Source organism: Mesocricetus auratus, unplaced genomic scaffold, assembly GCF_017639785.1.
Source record: "Mesocricetus auratus isolate SY011 unplaced genomic scaffold, BCM_Maur_2.0 Super-Scaffold_100007, whole genome shotgun sequence".
NCBI lineage: Eukaryota > Metazoa > Chordata > Mammalia > Rodentia > Cricetidae > Mesocricetus > Mesocricetus auratus.
The window spans coordinates 92825336-92838437 of NW_024429191.1; the positions used below are offsets into that span (position 1 = coordinate 92825336).

Genomic DNA, 13102 nt, shown 5'->3' on the forward strand with positions numbered 1-13102 from the left:
GTAAGATGGGACCAGGGCCTGTGGGCTAGGTGGTGGGCACTGAGGTGGTACCAACTTTGCTGTGCTCCCAGCGCCCCACCCATCCCAGGAGCCAAGAACCAAGCGAAGACTCAGAGGCCACCTCCTACTCAGCCTATAGCCTCTTCTCTGCCGACTCCCACAATTACACCATGCAGGAATTTGCCCTGCACTACTTCCGGAAGCCTCAGACCCTGTGAGTGCTCAAACTAACCTCTTTGCCTATCTGTCCTCGGTCTTCTGCAATGCAAGCACTGTAGAGCCACCAGGCTGTTGGCTTTACTGCCACGGGCTTCATGGGTTGGGACAAGGGCAGGAGGGCCCAATAAGCAGGGCTGTCTTTTCCTCTGCCCTCTACAGGCCGGCACATGCAGGAAGAGGTGCCAAGGAGAAGGCTGAGGTCAACCTGGTCCAGTACACCAAGGTAAGGGGTCAGGTTGGGAGGAATCGGAGCTAAGGATATGCCTTCCGACTCCCATGGCCCTAGATTGACAACTAAGGCTCTCCGGCCACAGGACCCCATCCAGGAATCCCTCCTGAGCCTCAGCAATGAAGACATGAGCAGGAAGGCCGTGGCTGGGTTCAAGGGTGAGTTGAAAGCAACCTCGGTCCCCGTTGGCAGAGCTTTGGACCTGGGCACCTGACTCCCCGCTCTGTGCTCTTCCCCGGATCAGCCCATCTGCCAGCGTAGGAAGCTTGCTCCATAAACCCGTGTTTCTGTCCATGGGCTCTGTGACATCTGGGTGCAGCTGACACGGGCGTCCTTGGGATTTCCCTGAGCCTATTCCCTCCTCGGCAAAGCTAGGGATGACTGTCTTGCCTGCTGTTATGTGTTTGGAGAGTAAGGTGTCAGAGGCCAGGTAACCTGTATAGTGGCGGCAGGGGTCAGACCAGACCTTGCTTACTATGTCCCATATCCTGCCTGCAGCTCTGATGCAGTTTATGGGGGACCACCCTAAGCCCCGGGGCAAGGATGATCTGGAGCTGCTGTACGAGCTGCTGGCGGTAAGCAAGGACTGTGCTAAGGCCCTGAGCACCCTTCCTGCCCCCGGGGCCAGAATGGGAGTCTCCATCCCAGTTTCTCAACCATTTCAAAATATTTATCTTTGACGTGGCGTGTTGGCACACACCTTTAATCCCAGCACTTGGGAGGCAGAGGCAGACAGATTTCTGTGAGTTAGAGGCCAGCATGGTCTACAGAGCGAGTTCCAGGACAACTAGGGCTACATAGAGAAACCCTGTCTCAAAGAAATTAAAAACAAACACTTCATCTTCAAAACAGCTCACAGTCTTGAAAAACCAAAATCAAACCAACCAATCAACAACAACAACAAAAAAAACCCAGCTCATAGCACTACATTTTGGGTCATTCTGCTATTATATGAACTACAAATGCTTGCCCAAGAGCCAAGGGGCACACTCTTTAATAGCATCTTTGAAAATTAAAGTTTATATAAAGCCAAATATTCAACTAGCTTCTATAGGAACACAGATAAATGTGACCCCTGCCTCCTAAGCCTTCCATGTAGCTGCCATGTTCCAACTCTACTCTATAAGGAACATTACATATGCACAAGAGTGTGTGTGCATGCATGCCTGTGGCGGTCAGAGGGTAGTTTGCAGGCAATGGTTCTCTATTATGTGGGTCTTGGGGAAGGAACTTAGGTCACTGGGCTTGGCGGTGGGCATCTTTACCCACTGAGCCATTTACCGCTCTACAACAGTTAAGATACATTGTCTCCAGTTACTTCTAAACACTCAAGCATGCGGGTACCCATAAGGTGAAGGGCCTGTGAAGACGAGAGACTAAGTCCTGGAGGATACAGCCCCACAGGAGACGGGATGGGGAAGTGGCGGCGGCTGCTGGGTGGCGGAGCTCTGATGGAGGAGTGAGCCATGCATGCATGGGGTCAGGCTATTATATGGGCTTTGATCTTTCCAGCCAAACCTATGGTTTGCTGATGGAACACTGCTCACATTCCGCAGGGTCGCTCTGGCTGTTTGATATTCTAGGGACTACTATATGACCCCAGGCGAGTGAGGGTGCTGGCGTAGGCAGCAGCAAGTGGGGGGGTGGGGAGCTGTAGAGAGGCCAAAAGCATGCATTAGAGATGGGAAACCAGCAAAGATAACCAGGACAGCTCAGAGAAGCAGGGTAGTCAGTAACCAGTTCTCACCACAGTGCTAGAGGGCACTTGTTTAGCAGTGTGGATTTAATTCACACTTGTTTAATTCTGGGTGTATGAGTGTGTGTGTGTGAGAGAGAGAGTGTGAGTGTGTGTGTGAGAGTGTGTGAGAGAGTGTGTGAGAGTGTGAGTGTGTGAGAGAGAGTGAGTGTGTGAGAGAGAGTGTGAGTGTGTGAGAGAAAGAGTGTGAGTGTGTGTGTGAGAGAGAAACAGAGAGAGTGTGAGTGTGTGTGTGAGTGTGTGTGAGAGTGTGAGTGTAAGTGAGTGTGTGAGTATGTGAGTGAGAGTGTGTGAGTGTGTGTGTGAGAGTGAGTCTGTGAGTGAGTCTGTGTGTGTGAGTGTGTGAGTGTGAGAGTGTGAGTGTGTGAGAGTGTGAGAGTCTGTGAGTGAGTCTGTGTGTGAGTGTGAGAGTGTGTGTGAGTGTGTGTGCACATGCACGTGCTCTCCTTCCGCCATGTGATTATTAGGACAGGACTTGGTCAGGAATGTCCTGCCACGTTGCCAGCCCCCTGCCTAGCACTCTTTTTAGGATTTATTTACATGTCTCATATGTACAGGTGACTACAGAGACTAGAAGAGGGGGTTAGGTTCCCGGGAACTGGAGCTCTAGGTGGCTGTGATTGCCTGATGTGGGGGTTGGGAGCAGGAGCAGCAAGCGCTCTGGACAGCAGAGCCCCTCCCCCCTTGTTTTGAGACAGGGTTTCTCTGTGTAGCCCTGGCTGTCCTGGAACTCGCTCTGTAGACCAGGCTGGCCTCGAGCTCACAGAGATCCGCCTGCCTCTGCCTCCCGAGTGCTGGGATTAAAGGCGGGCACCACCATGCCCAGCCCACAGCCGTATTGCTAACGTCAGGCCCTAGCCAGTGCCTCACACAGCAGCCCCTCGGCTGGCTCTACTGTTGTGTCCCTGCCTCACCCACTCACTCCGCCTGTCCCCACAGCTGTGCAGAGAGGATCTCAGGGATGAGATGTACTGCCAGGTCATCAAGCAAGTCACAGGACACCCCCAGCCGTGAGTGGGGCTTGTGGGGCCGGAGACTCGGGTGGGAACAGCCCTGTGGTCTGGCTGGCCTGAAACCCAGCTCAACCCTGCAGAAAGCACTGCGCTTTGGGCTGGAACGTCCTCAGCCTCTTCACGGGCTTCTTTGCGCCGTCCACCACTCTGATGCCCTACGTGACCAAGTTCCTGCAGGATTCCAGCCCTAGCCAAGGTGCCTGCCTGGGCTGGGAAGAGGGACTTCGAAGACCGAGAATGCCCTGCCAGGTAAGGGGCTTGGACATACGTGTGACTCCATCATTCTGACTCTCTACAGAGCTGGCCCGGAGCAGCCAGGAGAACCTCCAGCGCACAGTTAAATATGGGGGGCGCCAGAAGTTACCACCACCGGGTGAAATGCAAGCTTTTCTGGTATCAGGGCTCCCCTGTCACTGGGGAGGGGGGGGGTCGGGTGGCTGGAAGTGTCAACTGGACAGCAGCGACCCCTGCTTGCGGGAGACTAACCCAACTTACCTGACAGAAAGGGCAGGCAGTCCGTTTGCTTCTGATTCATCTGCCTGGGGGTGTGGACTACAGGACAAATGTACAGACGTTCACGGTGAGCAGGGGCTGCCGAGGAAAGAGGCGAGCAGCCTATGCCCTGGGCCTCTAGTCTCCATTGTCACGACCTGTCATGTGCCCAGGTGGCAGGGGAAGTGCTGGGGGAGCTGTGCGGGCAGATGGGCATCACCGACTCCCAGGAGGTGCAGGAGTTTGCCCTCTTCCTCATCAAAGGCGAAGGTGAGCCCAGGGAAAGGGGCGGGCAGCCTTGCCTGCCGGGGCCACGGGCTGCTGCGCGGGAGCGCGGATTCTGTGCCGGGGAAGCCTGCGGTCAGTCGGTCAGTTCTGGCGTGGGTCCCTTACGCAGGTGAGCTAGTTCGGCCACTGTCGCCCCACGAGTACCTCAACAGTGTGGTGACGGACAAGGACATGAGCCTGCACAGCCGGCGGCTCGGCTGGGAGACTCCGCTGCACTTTGACCACCCCACCTACGTTGAAACCCACTATGGTCAGGTCAGCCCCCTGCCAGGCTGCTGCTAAGAAGGGAGAGCTCGCAGCTAGGCAACCTGTGGACTCCCTCTCCACGATGCGCTGTGTGGCAGCTGGAAGGGATGGGGGCAAGAGCAAGTTTGACTCTCTGAAAGTGGGGAGGTTGAGGCACAACTGCCCCTCCCCACCCTCCTCCTCCTCAGGTGCTTCGGGACTACCTGCAAGGCAAGCTGATGATCGGGGCTCAGGAAGACGCTCATCTCGCCAGGCTGGCTGCCCTGCAGCACCTCAGGAAAGCCAGCAAAAGTCCCCCATCAGAGTGCGTGAGCTCGGCTCAACCTCTTGCCAGCCCCTCCCCCAAGCCTTCCTTCCCCCAAGGCCCCAGGCCCCAGTGACCCAGGCTGTCACCCTAGGCAAGAGCTGCTGGTGTACATTCCCAAGCCACTACAAGAGCAGGTGAACATAGCCAGTATAAAGAGCTTGATGGGCCAGGAGCTGAGGCAGATGCAAGGGTACAGCCCGCAGAGAGCACAGATTGACTTCATCGGTAGGTCTATGCCAAGGGCCAGCTGGGTGTGAGGGCCAAGGCCCCCGAGGGAGGGGTGAGGAGACCTCTTATGCCCATTCTCCGTTCACTTCCCCTGGGGGGCAGAGGGAGGCAGTCCCAGAGCTCTGCAGCCAAGACTCTTGTCCTGTTGTACCCCAGAGAGCACAGCCCAGCTGCCTCTCTTTGGCTACACGGTCTACGTGGTGCTGAGAGTGAGTAAGCTGATGCTTCCTGGCCCTGTCCTCCTGGGGCTCAACCGCCAGCACCTTGTCCTCATGGACCCCAGCTCCCAGGTCGGTAGAGCCCTGCTCCCAGGTAGAGCCCTGCTCCCGGGTAGAGCCCTGCTCCTGGGTAGAGCCCTGCTCCCGCGCTGCTCAGATGCCCGGGTCAGTCCTCACACCATGCATTGCTCCCCCACCCCACACAAACACCGCTCTGTTGTATCTGCTACCCCAGAGACTCTGCTGCTCCATCCCCCTAAAAGACCTGCAGCGGCTGCACCTGCTCAGCCCCCTGGAGGAGGGTGGGCTCCCCGGCCTGGAACTCAATTATGGCTCTGCTGAAAACCCCCAGACCATCTGGCTGGAGCTGCCGCAAGTGAGTGGCCTATGCCCTAGGAAGTGTTTCCCCAGCAACGGTGTACAGGGGCCCAGGTCACTGGCCCCTGTTTAGGAGCAGTGTGGGCAGAGGCCACGGGGGTTAGGGAGAGCTGTACTGAACCGTCTCTGCTCGGCAGGCCCAGGAGTTGAAGCACACCATTGTCTTCCTGCTGGAGGACAGCATGACCTCTACTCAGTGGCCAGTCCTCAGCTGAGGAGAGTGGAGATGAGGCCTCAACGTCTCACTGGGCAGCCTGCCTTGGAGGTTGGGTGGTTCTTGTTTATCTTCGCTGCCTGGCCTGCTCTGAAACTCCCTGCAGCACAACCCCAAGTGGAGGCCATAAGGCAGGGGTTGCCACAGTGACATCAACTGGGAAAGCAGGCAGACACAGTCCTTCCTAGGTGTACTGACCCCAGAGCGGGGGCTGTAGGAACCTGGTGTGGGCGTCTCACGTCCTGCCTGGGGAAATGCCCACTCAGCTCTAGGGCTGGCACAGGGCCTGGATGAAGCAGCTTCTGCACAAATAAAACGCCCAAGAAAAGACTGTGTGTGAGCGTGTGTCTCAAGGAGGACTTTATTCTTGCAAACATTTCACTGGGTCTGGCCTTGCTGGCCGGCATCTGAAGGAAAGGGCGGGAATGGCGGAGAAGAACACGATGGGGAGGGCGCTGCATTTCCCTCTGGCTGCAGCCGTAGCACCCGCACCTTCTAATCTGGGGTCTGGCCATGCAGGCCAGGAGCAGCAGGTTGAGAGAAAGGGCCGTGGGGGTTTTAAGCAGGAAGGTGGGCTAACCTCTGACCTTCTACTTGGTTTGGGTGTCTAGTGCCACCTTTAAGTGAGGTCTGGGGGGGAACCCTGAGAAAGTTGGCTCCTTTGGCATGGGCCTGCCCATGACAGGAGGGGGGATGCAACCCTGCTCAGCCAGCAGCAGCCGCGGTCATCTCTGTGGGCCACGTAGGCCACGCCAGTCAGCTTCACTCTCACAGCGAGCACGGTTGTGGAAAAACTGCTTGATGAGGCTCTGGGCCTCTTCCTTCACTGTAGATCGGGGAAGGGACACAGGAGAAGGTAAGGACCCGACTCCTCCGTGCAGCCGGCCCCTCCCCTATTCCCACAGTGCCTTCTGGCCCTTGCTGGGTAGGCACTCACCACCTCTTCCAGGAGAGGTCTTCTGAGCCAGCAAATGGGAGAGGTGGCGGGCAAAGCCTTTGAACAACTCCTGGATGGCAAGGACAGAGGAAGAAACCCTCAGCCACCACCACCAAGGGCGGAAGCTGGGCCTGGCTCAGGCTTGGTCTTCTCTGCCCTATTTCATTCAGGGGTGCACTCTCCCTGCACCCCTCACCCCTGCAATAACCCACTTACTCCAGCCGCATGCACCTACCTTGGATATGAACCTGCCCTCCTTGTAGAAGGGGGTCAGGTACTTGACCACAACAGCGGCGGCCTCTTTCACGGAGATGCCAGGAGCCGAGAGCTGGCAGGGTTCTCCAGTCACCTTATTCTCAGTGCTGTGATCACTGCCCTTGGCCTCAGCCAAGATAGAGGACTTGGTAGAGGGGCAAAGCCTCTTCTGAGTTCTCTCTGGGCTCTCCTGGACAGGGCCACAGTGCGAACAGGTCACTTTGGGGCTCCCCTTTCCTGGCTCTACCCTCCCTTCTGGAAGGAGGCCAGCTCATACACCTCAGCACCGGGAGCCTCCCCCACCCATCCCACCTGCTTCTAGGGCCTCAGAAGCAATCTTCCCTGACCTAACCCTTGACCCCGGGCAGCTCTCCGCCTCACCAGGCACCTCCTCCAGTACCTGCTGGGGTCTGGGCCGCTTGCCTGCCTGGGCTTCCTGTAGAGGGCTAGGCTGACCTTCAGGGCAGCTGTGGTCTTGTAGTGAGCAGGTGCTGGCCAGAGGAAAAAACAGCGTCAGAGGTGTGGGTCTGGCTGTCCTCTGGACCCAGGCAGCCCAGCAGGGCCCACTGTGATGAGCTTCATGCTTCAGAGGCCCAGGTAGCAACGGGCTCAGATGCTGCCATGGAATGAGGATTTCCTGAGACCTGAACTCTTACCCTGGCCCCTCTCTGGGACACTCAGTCTGAACTAGAGTATTCAGATGTCCCTGGGCTCCAACTTCTGTGCAGTCCTCTGGCTCGCCTCCACAGGAGGGGGTGGCGCCTCCTGATCTCAGGACTGGAGCAGGTGAAGGTAGGCTTTCTGTTCTTTGGCAGAGGAATCTAGTGATGTTCTGGGAACCCTTGAGGGCTGCTGCAGCTAGGAGCTGCTGTTTCTTGCTGGCTCTAGCCCTGGTGCTGCCCTGGGAGGAGCCCTTTGTCCTCTTCTCAGGCGAGGGCTCCCCACAGCTGACACCACTTCCAGGGTCCTCTCCTTGGCTCCCGGGGAGGGGCTTGTTTCTGTCTTCATCTTGACAGTCACTGTGCCAGCCTGGGGGACCCTGGTCACCTTCCAGCACATCCTCGGGGGCTTGCTTCCCCAACAGCTCTGTGGCTGTCTGGAATGGGCAGGCGCCTTTGGGGAAGCCAGCGCCCACTCTCTTGGGCTTGAGCTGTGAGGAGAAAGAGGAAGCCAGAAGGCTCAGGACCCCAGACCTCAAGGGCAGCTGTGGCTTTGCTGAGGGGCTCTCAGGAACGTGGGAGGAAGAACTGAGTAGGACACAGCTGGAGAGGAGGCCACGGCTGACAAACAGAGATGTCCTCACATGTGGGCTGGGCAGGGCTGGGGTGTCAGGAGATGACAGACTTCCCACCAGGGACAAGGGGAGTGGGTACCTGGATGCCGCTCACCGAGTAAACATGTGAGGTTGGTGGGATGTCATAGTCATTGGGCTCTGAGGGCTCAACCGCAGGTCTGCAACCCTTGGTGCCACCTTCCATGTCATAGAGCTGGCCATCCTTGGAGGCTTTGTGGATCTCAGCCACCTAAAGAGGGACAGCAAGGAGGACCACGGCCTCCACAAACTACTGCATAGCCCCAATCCAGATCCTCTAATTTTGCTGTTCACTCAGTGGGGAGTGCGTGCTGGGGACGCACCGGTTCCCACCAGGATGGCTGCAACACCTCCAGTTAGCCAAGAAGGACGAGCTCTACCGCTGTCAATGGCCCCCGGGTGGCCTCTGAATACGGAGAGGCTGCCCTGTCCTGTACTAGCCCATGAGTATGCTCTGCCCTGCTGGCCCCCTTGGCCCTAGGCCTACCTTCTTTAGAACACTGGCCTTGTACAGGTTGACCATCTTGGCATTCCGGAATGCCCCATGCTCCAGTTCCACAGCCTTGGCCTGCAGGTCAGCTCTGTGGGGAGGAATGAGAAGGAGAGAACACGCAGGTCTCAGTCCTCTCCCTCTGGTCCTCCTGGCTTCTCTTCAGGGACCACTGGCTAGCCTCAGGACCTGGTGAGGGTGGGCACATGGGTTCTGGTCACGATTCTCTAGGTGGCCTACGCTTACTGTCCTTCAGTAGCCTCTGGTAGTCTCTGGTGCACACCCAGAGGGCTGTGGGAACTGAGAGCCATGGAGAGGGATGGGTCATGACCTACAGAGCAGCATTCTGTGAAGGAATAAGCCTTGGTCCCCACGCTGGACACCTCGGGACACTCACCCATCAGTGGACCCTGCAGCCTGGTGATTACTACTCAGAGCCTCCTCCAAAAGCTGCAGGCAGTGCTCACGGGCCTGTGAGGAGAGTGAAGTCTTGGCCACCCACCCTCGGGGGCGGGGGGCGGGGGGGGGACTCAGAGCAGGTGAAGGGGCGCCCTTTTTTTTTTTTAAAGATTTATTTATTACATATACAGTGTTCTGCCAGAGAGGCAGATTGAATTGTAAATGGTTGTGAGCCACCATGTGGTTGCTGGGAATTGAACTCAGGACTTCTGGAAGAGCAGTCAGTGCTTTTAACCTCTGAGCCACCTCTCCAGCCCTTCTTACCTTCACTGTGAGCTTAGGGATCTTCCTGCTTGAAGCCTCTCTCAGGGGACAGTCTTCATCTGAGAAAGGGGTAGAAAGGGCTTTCCACTTGACCAGTTCTCTGGACTCCTCCAACCCTCACCGAGCCATCTACTGTTCACCCCCAGGCACAGCACCCAAGTCCCGGGGGCATTTCTGTACCAACCTGGGGGTGTGAATTCTTCTATCTTGGGCTCTTTGCCCTGGAAGACAGACAGCAGGAGGGACCATGAGACATCCTGTCCTGCTGCAGGGCAGCCCCCACTGAGGGCTAGAGGAGGGGCTGAGGAGGTGAATGGGGCCATCTAGGGCCTGGTGTGGTTTACTGTGTGCCGGTTATTTTTGGGGGGTGGAGGAGATGCATTTGGGGGTTCACTGCGTTGTCCCTGGCCTTGTTCTCAGATCTGCCTGTCTCTGCCTCCCAAGTGCTAGAAGTAAAGCCATGTGCTACCACGCTGGCTTAGGTTTGTTCCTTTGTTGTTACTCTACAGAAACTAGAGTCATCTGGGAAGAGGGTTCCTCAGTTGAGGAACTCATTGATGTGGGTTTTGCTATTCCTGGGCAAGTGGTCCTGGGATGTTCAAACAGCAAGCGAGAATGAGGCCATTCCTCCTGGTCTCTGCTTCAGTTCTGCCTGCGGGCCCCCGAGGTCCCTGATGCTGGACAGTGATGTGGAAGTGTCGGCCAAACAAACCCTTTGCTGCCCAAGCTGCTTTTGGTCATACTGTGTGTTTTGTCGCTGCAGCAGAAACCAAACTAACAGAGCCACTGAGCCCCGTCAAGGCCTCTGCCTTACCTTGCGCAGGCTCATCTGCTTCTGATAGAAAAGATCCCATTCCCGCTTGCGGGTCTCATCTCTGCCCTCGTCACCGCTACCTCCAGACCCTTCATCATACCTAGAAGACAGGCGAGGTGTGAGCAGCCAGGGTGGGCTCCGCTCTTCCCCACTCAAGCCACTGGATGGGACAGTGATGCAAGCCCAGGCCCCAGGAAGAGTCACATGGCACACTGCAGAAGGCTACCTGTGGCCTGGCTAGGCCAGCGGATGCATTTCACAGTCCCTCACCTGCTGAAGCCCCCGTGGCCTCTGCGGCCTCCCTCGTACAGTTCAGGATCGAAGCTGTTCCCCTGGAAGGGCCCGATGCAGGTCTTGCTCCAGCTACTGCTGTGCTCCAAGGCATCAAGCTTCTTCCTTATGGCCGCGGGACTCTGGCAGTGGTCACAGCCTTTGGCGCAGGCGGGCGGTGCATCTCCAAAGTACTTAGCAATGGCAGCGTGGCGGCACCTGGAGTAAGCAGGCAGTGCGTGGGATGAGGGACTGAGCAGGCTAGGGCTTGTTCACCCAGCCTCCAAACACTGACGCGCTGTCCAGCACCACACATGCTGTTTCCTACCTTACAGAAACTTTCTACATTTGTTTTATGTGTATCAGTGACCCCTAGTGCCTGAGGAGAACTTAGTCCTGATGGTTGTGAGCCACCATGGGGTGCTGAGACCTGCACCTAGGTCCTTGCAAATACGACATGTGCTCTTAACCTCTGACCCATCTCTCCAACCCCTGTGCTGGACCCTTTTATTTACAGGGCTTGTGAAGCGTCATCTGGTGCTGCCCGCTGCAGAGACAGCAGCCTTCCTAGAGCCATTCACTGGGTGACTGGGTGTAGGGAAAAGGGACCAGTCAAAGAAACACACCCTGAGCAGAGCCAAAGAAACACACTTTGGCCCTGCAACCAGAACCAAAGAAATGTACCCTGACCCTAAAACCAGTGCCAAAGGAACACACTTTGTCCCTGGAATCAGAGTCAGTGAAAGAAATGTACCCTGGCCCTAAAATTGGAGCCAAAAGGCTAAAAAGGACCAGAGAAAGAAACACACTTTGGCCCTGAAACCAGAGCCAAATCTGACCCTAATCCTGTGTAAAAAGTAACCAATCCCGGAGCAGAGCTCTAGCCAATCTGAGCTCAGCACTGAAATCGGACCAATCCCTACCCTGGAAAAACTTCCCCAACCCCAGGAACCCCTATATAAACCCTGTGTATGTTCAGCTTGGCTGGTCCAGCTGTCTTCCAATAAACACCTTTGGATGAGCTTCGGGGTGAAGATCTTCTTTTGCGGCTGCGACAGAGCAAAGGCGACCCTGGGCAGAGCAGAGCAGAGCGAGCAGAGGCGACCCTGGGCAGAGCAGAGCAGAGCAGAGCGAGCAGCGCTGTAACACTTGCCCGGGAAACCTTCCTTGGCAGAGCGGAGTTGTTACACTCTGCTCCCGCCCGGCTCCCTGCTCTCCGCTCGGCTCTCCAGGAGCAGAGCTGAACTGTAGCAACTTCGCCCGAGAAACCTCCTGCGGAGCAAAACTGCTACACTAGGCGAACATCCCCAGCTGGAAGACCCTGTCCTGCCGGAGCGGAGCTGACACACCGGAGAAGCCTTTCTCTGAGGCAAGGCTGTAAGCTGCCAAGCTTACTGCAACCTGTGGTGGTCCTTGGCTCCCGAGCTCCAGGATACCTTTCTACCTGAGCTGTGTAACACTCAGTATCCTTGGCTCCCGAGCTCCAGGATACCTTTCCACCTGAGCTGTGTAACACTGGGTATTCTGTGACTCCCGAGTGCCAGAATACCTGACCCACTCACTCCTGTTCCATCCTGTCCTGACCCATCCCGACGAAACGCTTACATTTGGTGCCGAAACCCGGGATAGGCTCTCCTGGTGCCTGTGCTCCCTTTCATGGTCTGAGCCGCACTGGGATCCTATCCCTCATCTTCAGTCTACCCGTGACTTGGATAGGCTCTCCTGGTGCCTGTGCTCCCCTTCGTGGTCTGAGCCGCACTGGGACCCTATCTCTCATCTCCAGTTGGCCTGCAGCAGACTCGCCTTCCAGCTCACCAATCGCTTGACACTACATCCACCATCAACGATTGGGTAAGTCTCCCCTTCAGCTCCCTAAGTCAGGGATACTTGTAGAGACGGAGGTACCCCAGCCAAGGCCCTTAAGGCTACAGCTGACCCTCCTCACCTTACCCCAGCCTACCACCCTTGAAATTGCAATCCTGCAGTTTCCTTAGGCCCCACCGGGTCATTGCGTCCCTTCCTGACCTCCTCCCTTGGAGCTGGCTGTCGTTGCACAGCTCCTCTAGGCCCTTGCGGCTTCTACGATTCCAATCCTGACCCTTTCCTTTGGATGAGACCCTTTTAGAGCTCGGTTTCCGTCTACGCCTTCTGGCCTCTAGAAAAGCCCTGGTACCAGGCGCCGAGTCTCTTCTGGCTTAGCCGGGCTAAGCCTGACCCCCGTTGAGTTGGGTGACGACCCTCTGAACGGCTTGGTCCTCTTTCGGTGGTCCTCCCTGAGTCCTGGGGACGCCCTTGACTACAGGCTGCAGTGACCTTTTCCTTCTCATCCATGGGAACCGTGTCATCCGTACCCTCCCATTCCCCCTTGGGATGCCTCCTAGAAAACCTCAAGTCTCTACACCTGACACCTGAACTAAAGGGTTCTAAACTTATTCGCTTTTGCAATAAAATTTGGCCTAAATACCATTTAGATAATCAGTCCAAATGGCCACGTAATGGCACCCTCGATCCCAATATTATTCGGGACCTTTACAACTACTGTGAGCGATTGGAGAAATGGAAGGAGATTTTCTATGTCCAGGCTTTCTCTCTGCTACGCTCCAAGCCTTCTCTCTGTGCCTCATGCTCTCCCACTCAACTTCTTTTGGCTAGGAAGTCTGAACAAGATGATCCCTCTACTACTTTTGATCCAGCCAATGAGCCTTCTCCCCGT

At 56.5% G+C, this 13102-nt stretch overlaps 2 protein-coding genes across 3 annotated transcripts in view; one reads left to right on the forward strand and one right to left on the reverse strand.

Annotated features, from left to right (window-relative positions):
- The window catches only part of Myo15b (myosin XVB), a 39930-nt gene extending 34014 nt beyond the window's left edge, over nt 1–5916 (forward strand). The window contains 15 exon segments of the mRNA XM_040750063.1: nt 72–214; nt 379–442; nt 534–606; nt 947–1023; nt 3144–3214; nt 3298–3413; nt 3516–3610; nt 3720–3797; nt 3883–3979; nt 4107–4252; nt 4432–4547; nt 4642–4775; nt 4935–5068; nt 5232–5372; nt 5512–5916. Coding sequence (XP_040605997.1) covers nt 72–214; nt 379–442; nt 534–606; nt 947–1023; nt 3144–3214; nt 3298–3413; nt 3516–3610; nt 3720–3797; nt 3883–3979; nt 4107–4252; nt 4432–4547; nt 4642–4775; nt 4935–5068; nt 5232–5372; nt 5512–5589 — 1563 coding nt within the window. The 3' untranslated portion in view covers nt 5590–5916.
- Nucleotides 5917–5923: 7 nt separating this feature from the next.
- Recql5 (RecQ like helicase 5) overlaps nt 5924–13102 on the reverse strand; it is a 46825-nt gene continuing 39646 nt past the window's right edge. Inside the window, exons 8-19 of one of the 2 annotated variants that reach the window (XM_040750060.1) lie at nt 10390–10608; nt 10120–10219; nt 9490–9526; nt 9306–9364; nt 8980–9053; nt 8580–8673; nt 8169–8303; nt 7437–7930; nt 7181–7271; nt 6761–6970; nt 6526–6595; nt 5924–6414 (exon numbers count right to left, since the gene is read on the reverse strand). In XM_040750060.1, the coding sequence (XP_040605994.1) occupies nt 6314–6414; nt 6526–6595; nt 6761–6970; nt 7181–7271; nt 7437–7930; nt 8169–8303; nt 8580–8673; nt 8980–9053; nt 9306–9364; nt 9490–9526; nt 10120–10219; nt 10390–10608 (1684 nt within the window). In that variant the 3' untranslated portion in view covers nt 5924–6313. Of the gene's footprint in view, nt 6415–6525; nt 6596–6760; nt 6971–7180; nt 7272–7436; nt 7931–8153; nt 8304–8579; nt 8674–8979; nt 9054–9305; nt 9365–9489; nt 9527–10119; nt 10220–10389; nt 10609–13102 lie in introns of both variants that reach the window. The other variant, XM_040750059.1, reaches the window with a different exon arrangement.